A 22,606-nucleotide genomic window follows, 5' to 3' on the forward strand; every position below is an offset into this window, starting at 1 on the left:
TATTAGAAAAGGGATTTTTATCTGATGTGTAAATGTAGAGACCTGAGGCTGGGTCTTTATGTTTATTTTCTGTGTAACTTTTATGTGTTTGTCTTCCTTACTATGTCATCTTTGAATCTGTGGTTTTTCTATTAAATAAACCTTTTATTTTTACCCCCAAACAGGTTGTGCAAACTGTGTGGAGTGTGTCCCCCAAAGTTAGCTGGTAACAGGGGAGCAGGTTTCACTCCTTTAGGGGTGACGAACCACAGAGGAAGAGTCTTAGTGTCTGGTAGCTAAGAACTTGGAGTAGATGGATGTGGGGACTCAGAACGGGAAGGGCTGCTCAGAATAAGTAGCCTGGTGGGCTTGTAGGCTTGCTATTGGTGTCAGGGCTTTGAGCCACAGCAGCAAGGTACCCAAAGTTATAAGGCAGGAAGTGAGAGAACCCCTTACTGGTCTGGGTGATCCTCAGAACATCTAAGCTTGGTCCATCCTTTAGGGTTCTTAAAGAAGCCAAAGATTTTTGTTCACTTCACATGTATATGTTATATAGCGAGATAAGGTGGGTGAGGTAGTATCTTTTATTGGACCAACTGCTGTTGATGAGAGAGACAAGTTTTCGAGCCACACAGAGCTCTTCTTCAGGTCTCGGAAAGGTACTCCCAGCGTCGCAGTTAAACCCAAGGTGGAACAGATAGTTTAGCATATGTAGTTAGCACATATTCTATGGAACTATTCAAGGTGGAGTGGCCTGTTAACACCTCTGCAATCATAGGACAAAAAGAGGGTGTTAGTGCATTTCAGATTGATGTAATAAGCCATAAACTCAGTGTCTCTGTTCAGTCCATCTGTTCAGGCTCATCTTTTGAAAGTGTTGTGCAGGTTTTCTTTGCGGATGAAGACTGATGGGTCAGAAATGTCTCTATGTATTTCCACTGATTTCAATAGCCTTTAGATCAGGCCCTAGGTGAAGAGGTATAAAACTGGGTTTGATTCTGCTCTCTTTGAAGTCAACAGCCCAACCACTATTGCCACCAATGAGAGCAGGATTGGATCTTGTGTTTTGTAAATATTACCGTCCTAATTGTCATCACACTTTCTCATTTTGATTTGTTTTTCTGCTTAAAGAGTAACATTATTATTACTTTTGTGTCCCAGTTTGGTACCTACAATAAAAGGGCACAAGATGCCATTGGCATTAGGGGCCAATTCCCTCTCTCCCCAATCTAGAAAGCATAGTGCATGCAGCTTTGCAAATTAAAAACCTACATTTTAGCAACAAAACAATCTTTTATAATAGGCACCTTGGACATGCTGACATGCTGTACATGTCATATAATAAGGGACATTTGCTGTTGTACATGTACCACTGACAATGTATGTAATTTTTATTTGTTTTAATCTCAGTCAAAGTTAGTCAGAAAATGTGAAAAGCCCAATATGAGCTGTGGCCACTGAAATTTCATCCTAACTAACAGACCCATTTGGGACCACTGTTTCGGACAACTGTTTCATTGTTTCAGTCAAGTTGTTTCTGGTTGTTTTTACAAGCTACACTTGACATTTGAAATATCAGCTCATTCAAAACATTTTGCAAACAGGGTGACACCTACCCTGTATCACCCACAAACTATACTATATAACAGGACTGAAGACCCAAACTATTGAGATAATAAATAGAGGTTATCTGATAACTGTAGTATGTCATTGTCAGAATAAAACAGCCATGAAAGCATACCCAGGGCCATATACAGCTTGGAATCTGCTTGCAGAACTCCCATTAATTTCAGTGGGGATGATGCATGGTAATCTAGTGTATATGGCCATTAGGTTCCATGCTGGAAATGCACCACACTAACATTACTTTATTTTCAGTACTTGCATTTGTAGCAGAGTTTCTTAACTGAAGTAGCATTTCGTTAGTCATGTCTCCGTTTGCAAAGGTAATAACTACACTACTGTATATTAGCTTTGAGCGCAGAGTTACAAAGGGGAAACTGCCAGAAGATCCACAACATCAAGTGCTATCAGACACTGGTGAAAAAGATGGAAGTCCCCTTGACAAACAACTGATGGCCAGGATGCTGAGTGAAAGGTTATGTTTGAAGTCACTCAGCCCCTTTTGAAGTTTCACTTTGAAACTTCTGAGTCAAATTCTCCTCTCACACCCGTGCAAATCCAGTGAAGCCAATGGATTTGTTCCAGTGTAAACAAGAGCAACATTTAGTCTCTATTCAAATTATGTTTTCCACATTCGGGGTAAGAGATACTGAACTGTGATAGCAGCAGATGGTGTGAGAACAAGGAAATCCCCACTTTCAGATGCTATAGCTTTTTAGTTAGCCCGTATTACAGCTTGTACGACTGGTTATTTCTAAATGTGATGCTACGGAAAGCATCACTCGACACGTACAGGATTATCATACTTACATAGTTTAAAAAAGTGGCCACACGATTTCCAGTCCCTAAACGCTTGAAAGCATCAGGTTCATCTTTCTATAAAATTAAATGAGAATCAACTGCAAACTTCAAGAGCACAAACAACAAGGACACAGGGGTACTTACATAGTTAAGAAATGTTGCTAGCCTATTTCCTTCCGTTTTGAGTGTGCTGTCAAAGGGTCGCTGTAATAGATAACAACTTTAACCCAGGTTCCAAACAGGCTCACACTAATGTTACATGCGTGTAGCTCTCTGCAAAAACAATTCCAGTAGTTTGGCACAAAATGTGGACACTTTATATGGAGTCACATATAAAGGCATTACATCTTGTAGCCAAACTAGGTTTGCAAATGCATGCAATGTGCACACTGGATAAGTATACACAGAATTGAATCAACGCGGTTCTTCAGCAATCAGAAGCGTCTGAATGGAAATTTTAGGGCACAGAGCACAAACATTCTGCAAATAAATATTATAACCCTTGTGACATTTTCATTGTGGATGGCAGCTGTATTGGGATTACTGGACTTGATCCAAAGCCCACTGAGGTCAATGGAAAGATTCCCATTCACTTGGTGGGCTTTGGATCAGACCCCTGGTTCTCCTAAATGTCTGATGCAGCTGCAACAGTGCAGGTCTAACCAATTGTTCCCACATATAATATACTCTGCTCTGGGAAAAGGAGCAGAGTATTTTTAGCTAACTGTGACAGGTTGTAATAGCAGTAATGACACCAGCCAGACACTTCCAATTGTCTGGGATTAATGAATGGAACAAGAATCCCAATTTATCATTAATCCCCAGAAAATGCTTTGAAGCCTCATTCGTTATTGTTTAGGAGTGGCATCAATCACCCACCTTCAAACAATACAAGTGACAATTTATTTCAATCTCTCAAGTGCCAAAAGCAGTAAGGAATTTCAGCCAGGAGATGTTAAAATGCATGGTTACGAAGGAACAAACAAGAAAGTCCCAAAGATTATACAGGGAATGGAGGAAATCAGGATTAAAAAAAAAAAAAACATTCAAAAATATAAACAATTTCAAATCAATTTTGGATGCAAGAATACACGTCTGTCCTGAAATGGGTTCACAAAAGGCACTGTGTATGTTTTAAATCACAATCAACTTGAAATAAAAAATTAATAAGAAAATGTTTAGAACTTGGACCTTGACAGGCTTGCAGCCTTTCTGCCAAATGCAGCCTGTGTGAAGATTTTGGAGTTTTGGTTCCTAAAAACAGGTCTGAAAGTTTTGAGTGATTGACAGTAGTGCTCAAAGTGGGATATACTTTTATATTAAAAAATAATTTTAAAAAAATCACTGTACAAAGTTCTGTGAGCAAACAAAGAACTGCAAACTCGTATGGAGATTGAAATATGGAAATCTGCAATGCACACAGAGTGGAGAGGACCAGTCCAAACCCATATTGAATCTAATTGTTGCCTTGCATTAACTTAGGGAGGAGCTGCACTTGGAATTTATCTGGTAATTGCTGCCAAAGTGCCTAATCCAAGAGTAAAGATTATGTTGGCCAATTTGACGGCTAATTTGCGTTCTTTATTAAGATTCTATCAACCTCCTTTAGTTCAAACGAGGATTTAAATGTATTTATTTGCATCAAGAGATTACACAGACTCCAAGTTAACAGGAAAGTGATGTTCAGTAAAGCTAGCAAGCCAAAACTTGTTTATGAGCAGTAAGTTTGATAATGAACACAAGCGGTCAGTGTTGAAGTTTTGTTTTAATGCTGACGAAGGCCTCAATCCTGTATTCAGAAACATGAATGTGGAACTATGTGCTCCTGAAATCAGTGGGACTCTGATGGGTGCAGGAGTCCATGCTAGTGGGTCCAAATGCAGAACCAGAATCTGAATTCGGATTTAACCATAACACACTAACAAAACATTGGTTTAAAACAAGCAGTTATAAATGGAATACATCAAAAAAAGACAGCAAACCATAGCTCCCCAGTAGGGTTGGCACGGACACTGACTGCGTTTAGGTGGCACTCGTGAACTACTACTGTCTTTTTCAGCCTGGTACTCAGAGACCCAATTCTGCAAGGTTCCAAGTACCTCCTGCAAGCTGTTAAATACCCAAGCGAACAGGAGCAGAGGTCACTAGTCACCTTGCAGGGTCAGGCCCTAGGTTAATAAATATTAAAATAATTTTTCATGAAAACAAACATCATATCATCTCTCAAAACGAACCTTATTTTAAAGTACTATTTGCATTTAGCATTAATGTGAGCATTAATGAGTTTGACACTGTGATCTTACCCTTGAGAAATCAAAATGTGGCTCATACTGTCCTCCCATTCCATAATTAGCAACCTAGGGTGTGGGGGAAACAAACACATTTAATTGCAAATTAGATAGTTGGGAAGACAAATATTTTCTTCTTGGAGGCAAAGACCCAAGCCATATCCACCCACGGAGAGGAAGTGGCTTTTGACAGGACTGCATTGCACTCTTATTTTGTCACGTTATGTTTAATCCACACTTTTTCTATCACAAAATGAACACGAGTACCTAAATAAATATAAAGGGGGAAAATGTTTTATTACTTTGAAGGGATGTCTAATTAATTGAATGTGGTCACTATAACAGTCTTCCCTTGCTGGATCAATTCAGAAACTATTTTAAAATATTAAGCAGAAACTTTTTTTTTTTAAATAAAGCTGGAAGTACTGGTCCTTTGGCAATGTTCTGTTCGAATGTTTGACTATTATAGCAAGAGGCAAACAAATGAAAGAAGAGAAACAATGATTTTTCACATGCTTGTCCACCACCTCTTTCCACTTCTATAAACACATATAATCCACTGGCCAGGGTGTATTATGTGCTCCTCTATGTGCCTGATCCACAGAGGCTGTGAGTCTGTTACAGCTCCAGCTAGAGAGCCTGGCTTTAGTGTGTGCATTACACATGCATGGCCAGTTTCATACACGCAGATGGAGGAGGACAGGGAGGGTCAAAGGTGGATTTAAACTACCTTTCGCCTCCTCGGCTGTTTCCTGGTATGATTTAGTGCAGCCTCAGGGTCGTTCTATACTCTACTCAGCAGCCACAGCCACTAAGCGACTATCTGGCACCTGACAATAGCCAGAGAGGAGCAGGGCTCCAGCCATACTCTGACACTCCTCCAAAACTGCAGTCTACAAGGGGGATGTAGAGATGTTCTGGCAGCTCTGTGCCACTTATGGAACCCCTTACTGCAGGGCTATTCCCTAGGAACAAGATGCAGACAATTCACATTCCCTTTGTATCATCAGAATAGCACAAAAGGGCTGGAGCAGGGCTGTGAACTGGGCTCACGGTCTCCAAATCCTTCTCTAGGGGATCCTAAAGGCAACAGCAATAAGGATGTTATTTTCCTTCCAACCAGGAATCTTCATTTAAAGACTTTTTATTTTTGCCAAATCTTGGATCCCTGCCCAAAGCCCGTAAGCACAGAGAACATTTTAAATAGACCTGCGTGGCTGCCAAACTAAGAGAAAGAATCCTCCTCTCGGGGGTGGGGCTGCTGCACCTCCCTCTAAATGGCAGGACTGGCTAGTGGATTGCCAATGCTGCAGCTTCTCTGGCTCCACGTCTTATTCCTTGGCTGCCCTCTATCCTTCCACGTTGGCTAACCACAGGGAGAGCAAACTGACCCATTGCACAGCTCTGTAGCAGGAAGTGGAGTGCCTATGACACTCTTCATGGGGTCCCTGTCCACCCACACCATGGGAATGTGACAGTTCTGCATCGCTTAGGCCTTCTGAGACCTGTTGAGCGAGATGTTTGGTAAAATATCCCCTTCCTATACCCACTTCCACGTCAGGCCCAATCCTGACCCTCCTGACAGGCGTGGAAGCTGCTTACAAAGCATCGCGGTGTTAACCCAGGTAAGAAATATCAGAACCAACCTGCAATAGTTCAGCTGTTTTTACTGTTAATCCCGTGATATGCTGCATTCGGTGATTCACTCTGGCAACAACAGGATCATCGTGTTCCTCCAACCATGAACTGGGCGTGGAGGCGAGGGGAAAAGAGAAAGAAGAAGAAAAAAAAAAAAGATGAGAAATCCAATGTTCGACTCAGAACAGCCCTACTTCATTATCTTACCTCACCCAGCTTGTCTCTCTAATATCCTGGGACCAACCCGTCTCCCACTACACTGCATACGCCTTCACTCTGCCAGACACAGCTTTACCACATGACTCTATACCAGAACTTTTGGTGGTTTCTGCAAGGTTTTGCCACCTGCGAAGTACTTCAAATTTAGTTTCAGTCACAGACAGCAGACGCAGGTGTGAAAGGCTTTGGTTTTTGTTTTTGCACAGATATAGTACAACTTTTACCAATAAAAACTGCAAAAAGTGGGTGTTCTCTCTCTAACCTAGAAGGTGAAAGTAGAGGAAAGAGCTTCCAGGCCTAGCAAAGGGCCATCAACATTCTTATCCACACACAAGCCAAACCTTTCCCCTTTTCTCTGAGTTTAGTTCCCCACCTTGAGACATTTTGGGCTTCATTGTCTGAGGTTCTGGCCACTTGCTGATACTATTTATTTGTTGAAAAGTGTGATAAAACATATATGCAAAAAACCAATCAAAGGCAATAACCTTTGAAAAGCTGGAGCCACCCCAGCTTATGTGGCTTAGCAAATCAGCGGCAAAGGTGCTCCCTTACATAAAATCTTGATAGACGAAAAAGCTGAGTGATTTGCAGGTTTTCAAGGTCTATAGTGATTTCAAAGATTCTGACAGGTGTTTCTCGTGCATCCAGAACCACCGTGGCAGTTACGGAGTTAGCTGTACCGATTGTTGGGCTACAGCTCTTGTGCTCATCTAAAAAAAAAACCCCCACAAACTAGGAAGAATGCAGCTTTGCAGGCTTGTGATGCTGAAGAAGTTGGTTTGTTTTGAAAAATGTTACTCTCGCATACACTGGCAAAGAGGACTGAAGAGACTGCAACCACGGGGTACAGACAGTAAAGACAAGCACATGGTTTTTTTGGGCCAGTGCAACCCATCAACATCAGCTGAAGCTGTATTGACCTGGCTGCTGCGCAAACCTTTGTTGCGTTAAGCACAGAAACATGTCTGCTGTTCCTGAAATGTGCAGTTATTCTGCCAACCGCTAGATAATAGGAACCCAATATACCCACTAGTTTAAAAAAAAAAAATTGTGCCTTCTGTTAAAACCTGTCCTGCAACCACAGATTGCCCTGTCCATCAGATATCCCTGCCCAAGATAACACAAGATGTAGACATCACTGTGATTCCCTCCTCCCCTTACCAAATCACTACATTCTGTTTTTAGCACATGGCTCAGTTTGTGATCTCGGCCTTTAAGCAAAACTTCCAGAGAACATTTCCACCTTGAGATTTAGCATTGGAAATCTAGGTGCACGTTTCTGGTAGTCTAGGTGCAAAATCTGATTGATTTTTGGATTACAAAAAAGACTTCCCCCTCAGAAGTTGCTGTGTTGCAGTATGTTGGATACTCTCTATAGAGGTCTGATTTTCCTGAATGAGAAAAATGAAAACACAGCCAGCAAAGGAGGTGGAAAACATCATGCAGGGAAGTAGGGTAGAGGTAATAGTCAAAAGACTAGGAGGTTGAAAATGTGCATGACACAGTTGAAACATAGCACAACCACCTTTTAGCCTGAGGAAACCCACAGTCCTGGCTCTCCCGATACTGGGGGAAGGCAAGGGGAAATAACAAACGTCCTTTTCCTTGAGACGATGAACTTAACATATGAACTGATGCAATAGAGAGAAGCAACTGGGCTCCCTGAACCTGACATAAAGCCCACTGAAGTCCAAAGAAATCTTGCCTTGAAATGCTGGAAGGTTTTCCTGCCCTTCCTCATCACGTTTACAATTTATTGGCTTACTCTGGCAGCAACCCGCATAGCACACATCTAGAAACTGAGTAAATGCTCTGCAGGAACTTGACGAGGGAGGGGCAGGAGATAAAACTGATTAACCTTAAAAAGGAAATATAATATGCTTCCCTTTAGAAACAGATGGCAGAGGATTACAGCCCTGAACCTGGAAAAGGTATTAAGGCCAGGTTGACACTACACACTTACTTCAGTATGACTACATTGCTCGGGGGTGTGAAAAATCCACATCCCTGAGCGATGTAGCTATCCAAACCGTAAGCCCCTGTGTAGGCAGTGCTATGTCGGTGGGAGAGCTTCTCCTGTCAACAAGGCTACCGCCTCTCACAGGGGTGGAGTTATTAAGCTCTCCCGTTGGCTTAGATCGTCTTCACCAGAAGTACTCCAGCTGCACAGCTGTGCTGATGCAAGTTTGTAGTGTAGACCCTCAAACTTGGTGCAGTAGAGTGAAGGCAATGGAGGGATTTAAAAGGGGTGTTGACGTGGTTACATTGTATAGTTTCTAAACCTCTCTATTCACCATTAGAAGTTTTTCTAAAAAGATATGCTCTAGATCAGGGGTTCTCAAACTTCACTGCACCACGACCCCCTTCTGACAACAAAAATTACGACATGACCCCAGAAAGGGGGACGGAAGCCTGAGCCCGCCCAAACCTTGGTGCCCTAGGTATGGTGGGGCAAAGCCAAAACCCCACTGCCCTGGGCGGCGGGGGATTGGTGGGCGGCGTTAAAGCCCAAGCACTTTAGCCCCAGGCCGGGGACCTATAACTTGAGCCCTGACACCCAGGGTTGAAGTCCCTGGGCTTTGGCTTCGGCCCTGGGCGGTGGAGCTCAGGCTTCAGCTTCGGTCCTGAGCCCCAGCAAGTCTAAGCCAGCCCTGGCGACCACATTAAAATGGGGTCGCGACCCACAGTTTGAGAACCACTGCTCTAGTTCAACTACAGGTATTGGACTTAAAGCAGTAATTAATTCAGGGAAGTTCTATAACCTGGCTTATGCAAAAGATCAAACCAGATTATCACAATGGTCCCTTTTGACCTTTAAAATATATTAATCTATGAAGGTTTAACTTCTCTAGAAACATAACTTTTATAACAATTTTCAACATCAGCAGGGTTTTTGTGAGACTTTATGTGCAAAGTATTATAATACTGCTCGATATTCCAAACTGTATATTTTGAGTTTTGTTTGAAAACCATTTGGTACAGGTCGTCTTGTTGCCAGAAGGAAAGGGACAAAAATATTTGTGTTTTTAGATCAGTAAAGCTGGATAGATGCTCCACAAAAAAAACCCTGCATAATAAATTTCTATTCTATTATTCTAAATTGTACATTAACATAAGGATTCATAAATCCTTAAATCCAGAATTAAAGTATCTTTATAGTTAATATCAGTGTTACTGCTATTTAAAGTAATAGAGGCTATTGTCTATGAGTCTCGTAAAGCATCTAAGGCACCAGAATTTGCACACATTCAACCTCCAGAATACAAAAATAAAAAGCATTAATTAAAGGCCATAAAACTCATTGTCTAATCTTAGATGTAGTATAAAACACAGTATATGCAATTAAAGCGATCTAATCAGATAGATAGCATTCTTCATTCTACACTGTCAATGAAAGCAGGCAGACAAGGGAAGAATGTTAAGAAGAGCATATGGACTAGTGACAGCTACACCACTGCATTCAGGTTGAGTGGAGCTTGAAGACAAAACAGTAGGATGCAAGTTCTTTCACAGTCATCTTACCTTTTTGACACCCTGTAGTTGGCCACTGTTAGGACACCTGTTTTGGGGTCACGTACCGTGGCTCGTGCCAACTGTGTCAAAAGAAATGCCAAGGACAAAATTAACAAAGAATAAACAGTTTAAAAAAAATCTGTTTCAAAATTCTACCAATTGCCTATTTCCCTCCCCAATTGTCAGACTCCAAATTCCTGGGTTAGATATATTTCTGGGTGAAATTCTTAGCTTCAATCTGGACCTTATTCTGATTTCACACAAGAACAGTCTATGATGCAACGTGGATGAGCTATAGCGGTCATCCTCCTGATTAGAATCTGGCTAAGGGGGCTGCATAAACCATGGTATCCATTAAAGCTATAATTTGACGTTGCTTGACTAATAGGTTTGGAAAGTACTTTTGTCTGAAGTATGGCTTGGGTCGATATCAGCAAGAAGGAACAACAGAAAATTAATGACCCATGAAGTTTGTGTCCTTACTGACAGAGAAGAAAGAAAGTTAACTCTTGGATATTCTCTGGATTCAGCCAGATTATTTCAAAGGTGGGCTGGGGTAGATCATAAGAATTGCATTGTCGGAGAAAAACACAGTTCTCACTCTTCAGGTTGGGTGCAGCAAGTCAGATACACTTTATTATCTCAAGCAATTGCACAGAGGGAGACTGTGCACTAGGACACAGGGTTTCCCCCACCTAGGCAGGTCTCTCTAAAGATAAACAATTAAAGCAAGCATTTATACCTTTATTATGGACAATAATGAGCAACAGCTGCATATTGTTTATACACATTCCTTCACGATATCTTATTTTTCTCACCAATTTCTCTTATAGTCTACATTCTATTCTTATCTAATACAAGGTCACAACAGCCTCTCTCTCTGTTCTTTTCCCACTCGGTTCGAACAATCCCCGCTTCTACAAATCTCACGCTACTAAAGCTAGAGTTAGCTCGACTCCAGCTCATTTAGAGGCCTGTGCCCAAATTCCCTTTATCTACTTCCACAGCATTCGGTGTTCACAAGGAGTGGGTGAGAAAAACAAGGACTTTGTTATGAAATAGGTTAGGCAACTGAGGAATTCACAGGATCCAGCTCAATGAAATCACAAGGGAGCATGCTCATCAAAACAAGGGAGCCCTCAACCCGTGTACTTGATGGACATTGCCTCAATGGAAGTGCACAGGCTCATTGTTTCTCTTAGTGTTGGGTTTATTAGGTACAAGTGCTGGGAGCAAGAGTGTTGGGCTGGGGATGTATCTGCTGTTGGATCAGGTGAGAATGTTCAGCACTGTGGCCTAGCAGAATGAACCCTGAACTCCTGAGTTCTAATCACAGCTCTAACATGGATTTATTGTATGACCTTGGGCAAGTCACTTCACTGCGCCTCAGTTTCTCCATCTGTAAGATGCAAAAGTTTCACCTACACTACAGGGATGCTGTTGGGATAAACAAGTTATATCACTTTGAAGATGAAGAGTGCCAAACCCACTTACTTACATGTCACCCCCATTCAATCACAATCCCTCTTGACTTTTGTATTTTTTTCCAATGCATAATCACATTTTCCTTCATATTTCCCCAAATGTGTCATTCTCCTGTTTCCCTTCCAATCTGCTTGTTAGGTTTCTTGTCTCTACCCGCAGCTCTTGGCACAACTTTCCCCATAATTCTGACTAATTTGGTATTTTGTTCCAGAATTCTGCTCCATGATTCATAGATATTAAGGTCCGAAGAGACCATTTTGATCATCTAGTCTGACCTCCTGCACAATGCAGGCCACAGAATATCACCCACCCACTCCTGTGAAAAACCTCTCACCTATGTCTGAGCTATTGAAGTCCTCAAATCGTGGTTTAAAGACTTCAAGGAGCAGAGAATCCTCCAGCAAGTGACCCATGCCCCATGCTACAGAGGAAGGCGAAAAACCTCCAGGGCCTCTTCCAATCCTTCCCGACCCCAAATATGGCGATCAGCTAAACCCTGAGCATATGGGCAAGATTCACCAGCTAGATACCCAGGAAAGAATTCTCTGTAGTAACGCAGATCCCACCGCATCTAACATCCCATCGGGCCTATTTACCATGAATATTTAAAGATCAATTAAGCAGGGAAGTCAGGCTGACAATGTTTTTCTTTATTTGGACAATGAAGTGTTGCTTTCTGCAATATAATTTAGCTTGCCAAACTCCTCATTACCCTTCTATTTCCTTTGGGTTCTCCATATGGTTTCTTTCTGTGGTCACCAGTTGACCTAAACAAAGAAGAGAAGCTAAAATATGCCTGGCTACAAACTTATTAATTGGTATCTCATTTGTGTGGTGCTAGAATACTCCATTTCTCTGTAAAATCTTGTCTTCTTGACTTTAATCGTGTATTCAGCTCATAGTAGACCTGACTACAACATATAATTAATAATAGTGGATTAAAAACAAAACAGAAACACCCCAGATTTCATTCCTAAACCAATACACAAACAACGTGTACACTCTGTGGTTTCTGGGCTTTATAGAATCTTCATTAAAATTCTGCTCTAATATAAATTCCATTCTTTCCTACTTAACAGCACAACTGCTTTTCTTCTCAGGCAGAAGTCTCAGTTCTCTTTCAGTTTTTTCTCTCTCCACCCCTGCCCCAGGCGGCTTCTTCAGTATTTCAACAGCACAGCTTTTCCTGTAACCCAGGATGACTGCGAGTTATAACTGAGAGGTCAGTGAGGCTCTATACTTTCCTCTCTATGATGCACCTTTGTCTAATCTGGCACATCTGTATTACAAAGAAGCCATTGTTAAAATTTACAATTACATTGTATATGCTTCCATGCTACACCTGTCCCAGTGCAATCCATGCCTTTTACAATTAACAGTTTTATTGTTCCAGCAGTTCAGTTGATAGTTCGGAACAGATTCATTTAGTTTAGAAAGCAATTTTAACAGTTGATGAAAATATGACTGTATTTTGCAAATTGAGCATGAAAAACACCTGGTCGCCCTGAACAGCTACCCCCTCTCAAACGCAGATGTTGCTTTTCTTCAAAAACAAAGCCTTGGCACATTTAAACCTGCAGATAATGTTTGGAACTGGGAGGAGAGATTTCTCGAGCAGATATTCTACAATATTAGGGATAACTTGGGAACTCCCAACCTTTCCAAATCCAAGATAGTAACACACTACCTCACAGAGCTCTGCCTGTAAAACTTAAGTGATTACTGAATAAAGTTTCCTGGCTGAAATTACATTTATTTTATTTAGGAATTATCCCATCATAATGTTATATTTTCCACCCTTCTGGGCATAACACCATGGGTTTCAAAGTAAGTCCAGCAGTTAGGTCTGAGACAGATGCTGAAAAATTAAGTTTGTGAACAACTATGTAGGAATATTTATAAATTCACCTAAAACTATTACATTTACCTACACACACTGGGTCTGATCCTGATCTCACATATACTCGTGAGGAATCAGGAGTAATTTCACTGAAGTTAATGGAGCTACGCTGATGTAAAATTGGTGCATGTGACCCGGCAGTGATTTCATAAATGAAATCTGAACAGCAAACACACTAAATTAAGTCAATTGTTAATTATTGTCTTATTATATTTATAGCCCATTTGCTTTTCCAGACTAGAAAAAATTTCCAGTGATAGAGGCTAGTTTGAATTTTTGTTTTATCTGAAGCTTTTGAAGTCCCAAGGACCATTTTACAGCATGATGCCATGGTGAAGCATCAGGAAAAAGATTTAAGTTCATGGAGGTGCGAGTCTTGAAAGAGAAATAACATTTTCTGCCAAGGCACTTGGCTGATAAACACAGAAATCTAGCTTCAGAAACTTACTAAATATAATTCATGTTCCTAAAAGGTATCGATTTCTCACTCCATTTCCAATTATATCTTAAAATATTTCATTCAGAAATACATGCAGAAAGGTTATCCTCACTGGTATTTTAATTGCATAGTTTATAGCAATAGCGAGAAGAAACGATTAACATGAATAATTAATTATATAACAATCAATATAAATGCTTTTAATTTTAGTTTCTTGACAGACTTTGCAAAGCAGAATGAATCAAGCTTAACATCTAGTATTGGTTTTGAGCTGCCATTATTTTCCTTTTTGAGGTTTAGCAAGTAAAGGAAGACAACTGCAGCACTGGAAAACTACACCGGCTAAAGAAACATTAGGTTCATATTAGCTGTACAACACAGTATAGCATTGTTTATGATATATGGTGTCACTACAACTTAGAGTCTGGGTAAAAAGATACCACACCAAGACTTGAGCCCATAATCAGTGCTGGCACTGCATTTGATATGCACCCAAGAGCAGAGAAGGGGGGTGCTGAAGAATCAAGCCCTCTTCTTCCCAGCTGTCCAGGTAGACGTTAGAGATCCCAAAGCGCCTTTGGAAGAGAAGTAGGTCAAGCCCTCACCTTGACCAATACTCCACTTTCATAACAAGTTCCAGCATTCAGGACTGTAAGCTATTGTTGAGCATACAAAAACGTGCTCTATTTGTTCTATTTTATGCAATGCAATAATTCTGTGATAAGACATACCAGTGACTTCAGAAGAACACTGCAGCTCCATTCATCAATGGAAACACAGCCTAGATCAGACTGAGATACTGGTTAACATACTTTGTTTTAGGGAGGAATACATTGCCTTTACAACAACAACAAAAGCAAATAAAGGAAATAAAAATATACCTCCAAGAAACAAAAGAGGAAGCGTTTAACAACCGAAGCAACATTATTTCTCCAATTCTTGTTTGTTATGCCCTAGAGTAAAATCTTCAAAAGCATCATATTCAAAAGTGGTTTAGGAGCCTAAGTCTCCATTGGAAATTAATGGGACTTAGGCTCCTTATGAGTCACTTTTGAAAATGAAACTTAGGCCCTGAAACACTGAGCAAAGCAATGCCTAAAAACCTTTAAAAAACTGGGCCTTGGATTCCTAAGTCACTTAGGTTGCTTTTGAAAGTTTTACCCTTAAGTTCATCGCACGTAGTATAGCTGCACTGTATAGTCCAGGATGTGAAATTAGACATTTTTAATCCACTTGCTTAGTCTTCCCTATTAGAGATAAAGTGCTGAAACAGCAAGTGTTGGTGAGATGGAAACAGCAGAAGAGGGGACACCTACTTTTGGTTTAGCCAGCTCCTTAATTTTCTCTATTTCTTCATGAGACATGACATCATAGTATCGGACGATATAAGGGCTGTCCCATTCATCTTCTTCCTTAAAGGGAGCTATGACCAGATGGGGATTTCTGTTTCCATCATGGTACCTGCAGAACAGCCTCTTTTGTCGCCGAGGTGTCTGAAATATAAGCCCCAAACACACACACACACACTTGTTTTCTTTAAATGTTTAAGACCAAAACCAAAGTGTTCTCTATACTGTGTAACAGAAGATATTGGGAAACTGAATGTCCACATTATCTGGCCTAGAAAATTTATAGGATTGTTACTTTACAATCTTCTGCGAGTAAAGAGTAGTGACTAGTCTTTTCTCCCCTATGTTACTGAGTAACAGCTGTGACATTCTACCCTCTATAAATCATAATAAATTACAGGTTATGGAAACCAAATGACAAAGCAAGTAGCCAACTGGCTAGAATTCTGTTTTTCATATGTAAGGCTTTGCAGCAAGACTGATGAAACAAAGAAAAGAAAAACTCAGAAGACCCCAAAGCAGTGTCTAATCTAGGAATTACAACCACGTTTGAAGACAGGTATCAGAGACCACTCCCTTCTGCCCTCTATAATGGCGATCAAAATGGTTGCCCCATAGAGACAACTGATTTCAACAGTAGTTAAAGCATGATAGACCCTTGACAGAAAAAAGCTTCTAGCACACCCAGCTACAGTGAGTGTTCAGAATGGCTGACCAGACACACTGGAAGGACAACCATTTGCAACACCCTGTGAATGAGCAGTGGAGAGCCCTTTTTTCTATGTAGGTTTATATTATGATGTCCGAATGCCTAGCTGTTAAACGGCTGGAAGTTCCAGTGTGGACTTAATTAAGAAACATGCTCTCAACTCTTCCAAGTGCAATATCTAAATGACTCCACATGAGGAAGAACCTAAGCCCTGCATCAGTGACCCTGCTTATACATACAGAAACCCAGCTCAGTCAGAAAGGGCAGTTTCTACCTAAAGGGGACAAGAAACCACAGCCTACAGGCTTCCTATGTATAGAAGGAGAAGCAGAGTCCTCAAAACTATGTTCTTTTCACCATCTACCGGCAGAGAAAAGTAAAAATATGGGCTAGTCTATAGGAGAATGATGGGGATAGGGAAAGAGGAGAATTTTTTTTTAAATTTATACTATGCAGATTGCTTAAATAATAATAATTAAAAAAAGAACTCAGGGGTCAACATGAGATGGAACAGCTAGAGAGTTAATGGATTCTGTTTCTATACAGAGGCCACCATTAAGAGGTCAACATTCACAGGCAGATACCACTTAGGGATAATCACGGAGTTCCCACTATTCTGCATCCCAAATGCAGAATAATATCACGGTAAAGAGATTCCAGTGCGTCACCTAAATTCTACCACAACCACTGTGATTGATTTAATTTATCTACCACGTCTTTCCCCTCACAGGCAGACATTTTTTATTCCATTATTAATTTTCCCCCAGAATATTTCTGAATAGAAAGGGATGACTTTTGAAAACAGACCCCTTGCTGATTGTACAGTTACATACTTGCTGGGACAGTGGCATCTGGCAGGGAGCATGTGTTCTGAAAAGTAGCTTTGGAAGGGAACACTATAAATCAAACTGAAAACTTTACTATAAGCCATAGGAATTATCAGGACACAGCCCTTGGCAGTCTATACAGCAACATGTACTGTAGAAAGAACGTCCCAAGTCAGCACTTTGTACTTCTCTCACCATTTTCACACCTTCGCCTCTGCAGAGAGCCTCATAGGTATCACGCTCTGGCAGATAGTCAGCAGGTCTCTCATAAAGCCCACCTTGTGTGGCCGATTCTGTTATCGTTGACGTCGTATTTAGTAGCTTTGCCACTCTCTCTTTCTCCAACAACTTCTCAAAATATCGCAGGTTGCTGCCTGCCCTCTCGTGAGCAGAATCTTGGTTGGGGAGAACGAAAAGAAAAAAGAAATAGTGGAATTCATTCGTCCTAACTCAATAATCTAGTCAGAGAAAGCCTTGAGCCGATCAACACTGCACCAGCAATCCTGCCCATGTCAGCCTCCCCCGAGATATTGTTTTAGAACAGAGGTGCAAACATACACAGTGGGCTCCCATCTCTGAAATCCATGAGAACTGAAAGCCAGATCAGCTGTACACATCGAAGGGAGAGCTCAAGGTGTTTCTTCACCTCTTTTGTCCTCCCGCAGAGGTGGCTGTAATCCTTTTATTTATTTGTATGTTTTTATATAAAATATAAATACAATAAAAACAAAAATATATATTATATATATGTATATGCACACGATGGAAGTAGCATATAAAAGAATTCATCGTTCATTATTTCCAAACCTGAAGAATCACCCCCCCACCCCAAAACCCTGAAGTCATAGAAGTCATTCAAGGCATCAATAATTAAAGTAACTAAATAGATAAATAAGTGAGACGATACCCTATGACTGTCAGGGACTCATATAAGCTAAACTGCAAAAGCATGCAAAAGTTTCATGTGTGATGCGACAGCCTCATATTTTTTTCCAACCATTTCTATTAAACAGACTAATTTTTTCCATTTACGCAGTAGCAGAGAGCTCATTAAGCCAGTCTGTGTATGGGAGAGGAACGGCAGATTCTCACTTTCTTAAAATAACTCTTTTGCCCTTTAGAAGAGTTACTGCAATCCATTTCTTAATGTTAACTGGTAATACCAACTCATCCAGCACTCCTAAAATGCACACGCTTGGAGACGGAAAGATAGCGACATTAAAGTTTTTGAGAGAGCACTGAACGCGGTATTGTTTGACGGGTATAGAGGATATATGAAAGGTTGGCATGTGGCTGTTTGAATCTCCAATATGTGCTGTACATTGCAATCCAGCTTTAAATTAACGTTCTGGAGTCCAGTTGTACCTCTTTAATATCTTCTTCCTTGTGATTCATTCAGAACAAGAACGTGAAGTATCCTTAACGTTAAGGCAAATATCCTCCCAGATTTCTGCTGAAATGTAAGGCTAAATTCTTTCTTCCCATTTCGATTAGAGACCGAGATTAAGAAGGTACTGCAAAGTATTAAGCCGCCTAAAAGTAATTCCTACAGAGTGACTTTTGCTTCCATTTCTTAACATGTTCTTCTAGAGGTGAGAGAGCTGCAACAGACTAATTGTCCCCTATCCTGACATGAATCCTTGTGCACACCCACTGAAAGAAGGAACTCTGAGAACTGCCTGTCATCCTGTTGGAGAACACAGTCCCCACCAGCACCCACACAGGCACTGCAAGTTCAAAGAGAGTGGGAATGTCTGGGGTAAGGTCTGAGCCATGACCTTCACTCCCACTTTGCTCCAGCCAGGCTAAGTTGGCAATATGCTGCATCCTCTCCACAGACAGCAGAGTTCCCTCTGAGGTGAGCACATACTGGAGGTTTAAGGAGGAGGTCTGGTTGAGTTAGTCCAGTTACCACACAGCCCCCTTTCCCCACCCCTCCCATGCTCTATGTGCAAGGCACAATCTTGCCTTGAGTGAAGGCTAAAGATGGATCAGAGCTGCAAAGTTCAGATCTGGACAAGAATATCTCCAGAAGTTTGGGGATACTCACCTGCAGGGTTTTGGTAAGAGCCAATCTTTAGGAAAAATTTCAGGATTGTGCCATCTAGTAGGTTTATTAAAGGAGTTATCTTACAATACTAACAGCATTAGACCTCTTCCATCTTGTGGGGATTTAGGTTAAATCAATTTTGATGTGTCTACAGGCATTGTCAATAAATTTTAGCTGTCTGAACCAAGAAAGAAATAATTCCCTGGTCTTCATTAATAGCTTCATGCAGTTTTGAGACAAACATGAAGAACAATTTCCCCTCTGCCCAGGTTTCATTTTATAATGTAAATAATTCTGAGCTTTCCTGAGAGCACATATTTATAGAGTTCTGCTCAGATACAAACATGGTCTATGGATGCAGATATCCATGGTTGCAGAATATTCATGGATATCAAGTGGATATCTGCAAATTTGCAGGACTCTAGATATAAAATTTGGATCTGCAGATATCTGCAGATTTGCAGGGCTCTACTTATTTAACCATATTGGATAGCATCAAAGAGTGCAGGCAAATACAGGCCAAGCCTCCTTACACTGATAACACCACTGAGCCTCTCTGAGCAGCCACTGCCAAATCTGTCCCATTGTGTGATAGTGATAAGGACGATTTATTTGTGCTTTGCAGACATTGCCCAGGCACTGGCACAGAAGATTGTATTTAACAATAATATACATTCACATTTATATGGGGATTTTGATCCTCAAGAGCTTTCCAAAGTTAAGCTGGTATGTGTGTGTAAAGATCACTTTGCCCCCTATTGGGGTGCAGCCAACATTGGGGTAAAAGACAGCAGCTGTTTACCAGTGTATAGCCACACAGCACAGCTGATTAGGGCATGAATTGGAGAAGAATACATACCTTGCGTTTCAGCTTGGCTAGGTCACACAACCAGGTACAATCATTCCTTCCCATATGACTTAACCTGTAGCTCACTCTCTTACTAAGAAGGAAGAAATGAAAGTTGATCTGCTATGAGCTAAAGACAGTGCTTTTTAAAAGCCTAATTAGACCAAGTTCATTTAAGAATTTGAAAAATCCAGTCCCTTGAAAACCTGTGGGCAAAAGCCTTTTCTTTTGGCATAAAGAAACATTAAAAACCATCTAGTAATGAAGCAGAGAAGTTGGTAGGATTTAGTAGAGAAAACAGCATCCTGAGAGTCAGTCGAATATGGAGAGAAAGGCCTCAGACAATACAAACTTCCGCCACTAGCAACAAAAAGCCTCTTTCCATGACAGACAGTACACATGATTGACGCTGCACCATGTCAGGCATGTGTTTGCTTTTGGGGTCAGCTTTGCGTGAATTGTAGGACACCTTTTGAAGAGGGCTTTTTATACAAACAGGCTGTGGTACCCAATATTTATGTTAGTGCGTGTCACAGGGTAGGACATTTCTCGGTAAATGTTGTTGTGCTGATTGGAGCACGGGTGTTCTTGGCACTGCCACCTACGGTACATCCCATTCCTCCCTGGCTTTAGAAAAATGAATCATTTGTACTTCTCACCGAGAGAAATCAGGCGCCTGGTGAGCTCCACGGCCCTGTGTAAGTCACCAAGCTGGAAGACAGCAAAGCTGAGATAGTCCAGGATCTCCACTTTGGTGACGGCTGCATCTTCCCCTTCATCGTGCTGCTTCAACGCCTGCTGCATCCACAGCACCGTATGATAGTAATCTCCTTCATTGTAAGCAATCTTTCCCATGCCAAAGCAGTCGTCCACTGTCAAAGTGGATCTGTATTTTGTTCCTAAATTTATAAAATGAAACAAACTATAAGTGCTCTTTGCAAATCTTGAGTGAAAATATTTTTGGCTGGGAGACATTTGTAAATACTGACCTCGTTTGAAAAGGTTTTTAAAAGGGGACACCCTGCCAAGATTTCAGATCCTCTACCACTCACCAAACTCCATTTATATGAAAGAGTTAAGGGTCATATCCTGACATAGCTCCATGTGTTTATCTCCTATGGAAGTAAATGGGAGTTTTGTGTACAAATAAGATTGTGAGCTCTAGCTTACATTCCATCTATGATACTTACCTGACTCCAAAAAGCACATCTGAGCACTTCATAATCATTAATGTGGTTCTCCTCACCACACCGCTGTAAGGCAGGGAAGTGTTGTTATTCCATTTCACAGATTGGGAACCGTGGCACAGAGAGACTATGGGTATAACTGACTACACAGCAAACAGCAGTGAGGCTCAGAGCTGAGAGACTTGGGCTGGTGCTACAGAACTAAAAACAGCTGTGTAGATGTTTGGGCCTGGGCTGGAGCTTGGGCTCTGAATCCCAGGATGAGGGGTGGGCTTCAGGGTCTGTGCTCCAGCCCCAGCTGTAATGTCTACACATTTATTTTTAGCGCCGCAACACAAGCCTGCAGACCTGGGCTCTGAGACTTGCTGTCATGGGTTTTAGAACAGTGTAGACATGCACTAGGTCAGCGGTTCTCAAACTAGGGGCGCAGCTTGTTCAGGGAAAGCCCCTGGCAGGCCGGGCCAGTTTGTTTACCTGGCGTGTCCGCAGGTTTGGCTGATCGCGGCTCCCACTGGCCGCAGTTTGCTGCTCCAGGCCAATGGGGGCTGTGGGAAGCAGCGCGGGCTGAGGGATGTGCTGGCTGCCCTTCCCACAGCCCCCATTGGCCTGGAGTGGCGAACTGCAGCCAGTGGGAGCCGCGATCAGCCAAACCTGCGGAGGCAGCAGGTAAACAAACTGGCCTGGCCCGCCAGGTGCTTTTCCTGAACAAGCGGCACCCCTAGTCTGAGAATCACTGCCCTAGGTGACCTGCTCATTGTCACACAGGAAGTCTGTAGCAGAGCAGGGAATTTAACCCAGGTTTCCCAAGTCCTAGCCTAAGACCCTGCCCACCAAGCCATCCTTCCTCTCATTGTGAGCTCTCCGGGGCAAGGGCTATCTCTGTGTATTTGCTTGTACAGCGACTACAGTATCAATGAGAACCTAACCCCTGTTTCTAGTCTTTAGCTACCACAATAATAATGGCAGGATGGGGCTCCAATTACTGTAATTAGCATTTTCTTTTGAAAGTAAAGCAAGAGTTTGTGCCCACACAAATCTATTTCTACGAGTCACTGAAGACACTAGTTAAAAGACATAACACACAAGCCATCTTGTGTGACCTACGTATGCACAAATCTGACACCACGATAAGGATGGCTCACATTCTCAGCACCACGTGTGCAGTCTGTGCAGGAAGGCATATTTATGCTGCTTCTGTAATATACTGTGCTCTCAAAATCAGCTGGAAAAGACTATGTGGCTTTGGTGGAGATGGCTGCCCTAGGAATGCATACAGAAACTAGGGACAGTCGCTACACTTGCACACCTAGGCTAAGTGAAAATAATTTCTTTATAAAATGTTATGGATGTGACTGGGGATGGCAGCCTGAGGCTTTCGTGGCAACAAAATTCATAGCCTTTCACCAGAATTTCTCAATCATTTTCACAGTATGGACATTACCTTAATTGTGAGCGTGTCATCTCCTCCCACTGCTAAGCCAATAACATCCCATTGGCAGTAGCTGCTTACAGGAAAAGGTAATTTTAGGCAATTATATAGGATAATTTTAGCTGCTCTTAGTTTGATTTAACAGCTGGATGCAAGAAGGAGCAAGTTCTCAGACATTTGGGAAACCTCCATTTTGAACTGTGTGATGGCCTTAAAGGCCTTCTCCCTTTCTCTCTCAGCAAGCCCTTTAACTTTTACTGGTCCAGCTTCAGCAGGGCTGACCATAAAAGTCTTTCAAAAAATAGAGCTCTCAAACAGAAGAA

The 22,606-nt window shown here is 41.6% G+C and overlaps 1 protein-coding gene across 10 annotated transcripts in view; it reads right to left on the reverse strand.

Moving 5' to 3' along the window:
• Window positions 1-22,606, reverse strand: part of P4HA2 (prolyl 4-hydroxylase subunit alpha 2) — a 55,449-nt gene that overhangs the window by 4,486 nt on the left and 28,357 nt on the right. For 7 of the 10 annotated variants that reach the window (XR_012160225.1, XR_012160224.1, XM_073355636.1 and 4 more), the window contains 8 exons: window positions 20,327-20,566; window positions 16,966-17,165; window positions 15,202-15,378; window positions 10,071-10,141; window positions 6,338-6,437; window positions 4,707-4,760; window positions 2,548-2,607; window positions 2,413-2,478 (listed from right to left, as the gene is read on the reverse strand). Coding sequence is in view for 8 of the 10 variants with exons in the window: in XM_073355636.1 (XP_073211737.1) it covers window positions 2,413-2,478; window positions 2,548-2,607; window positions 4,707-4,760; window positions 6,338-6,437; window positions 10,071-10,141; window positions 15,202-15,378; window positions 16,966-17,165; window positions 20,327-20,566 (968 nt within the window). In the remaining 2 variants the exon portion in view is untranslated. The remainder of the gene's footprint in view (window positions 1-2,412; window positions 2,479-2,547; window positions 2,608-4,706; window positions 4,761-6,337; window positions 6,438-10,070; window positions 10,142-15,201; window positions 15,379-16,965; window positions 17,166-20,326; window positions 20,567-22,606) is intronic. The other 3 variants (XM_073355642.1, XM_073355639.1, XM_073355641.1) reach the window with 3 other exon arrangements.

This window comes from Lepidochelys kempii, chromosome 8 (assembly GCF_965140265.1).
Source record: "Lepidochelys kempii isolate rLepKem1 chromosome 8, rLepKem1.hap2, whole genome shotgun sequence".
In the NCBI taxonomy this organism is placed as follows: domain Eukaryota; kingdom Metazoa; phylum Chordata; order Testudines; family Cheloniidae; genus Lepidochelys; species Lepidochelys kempii.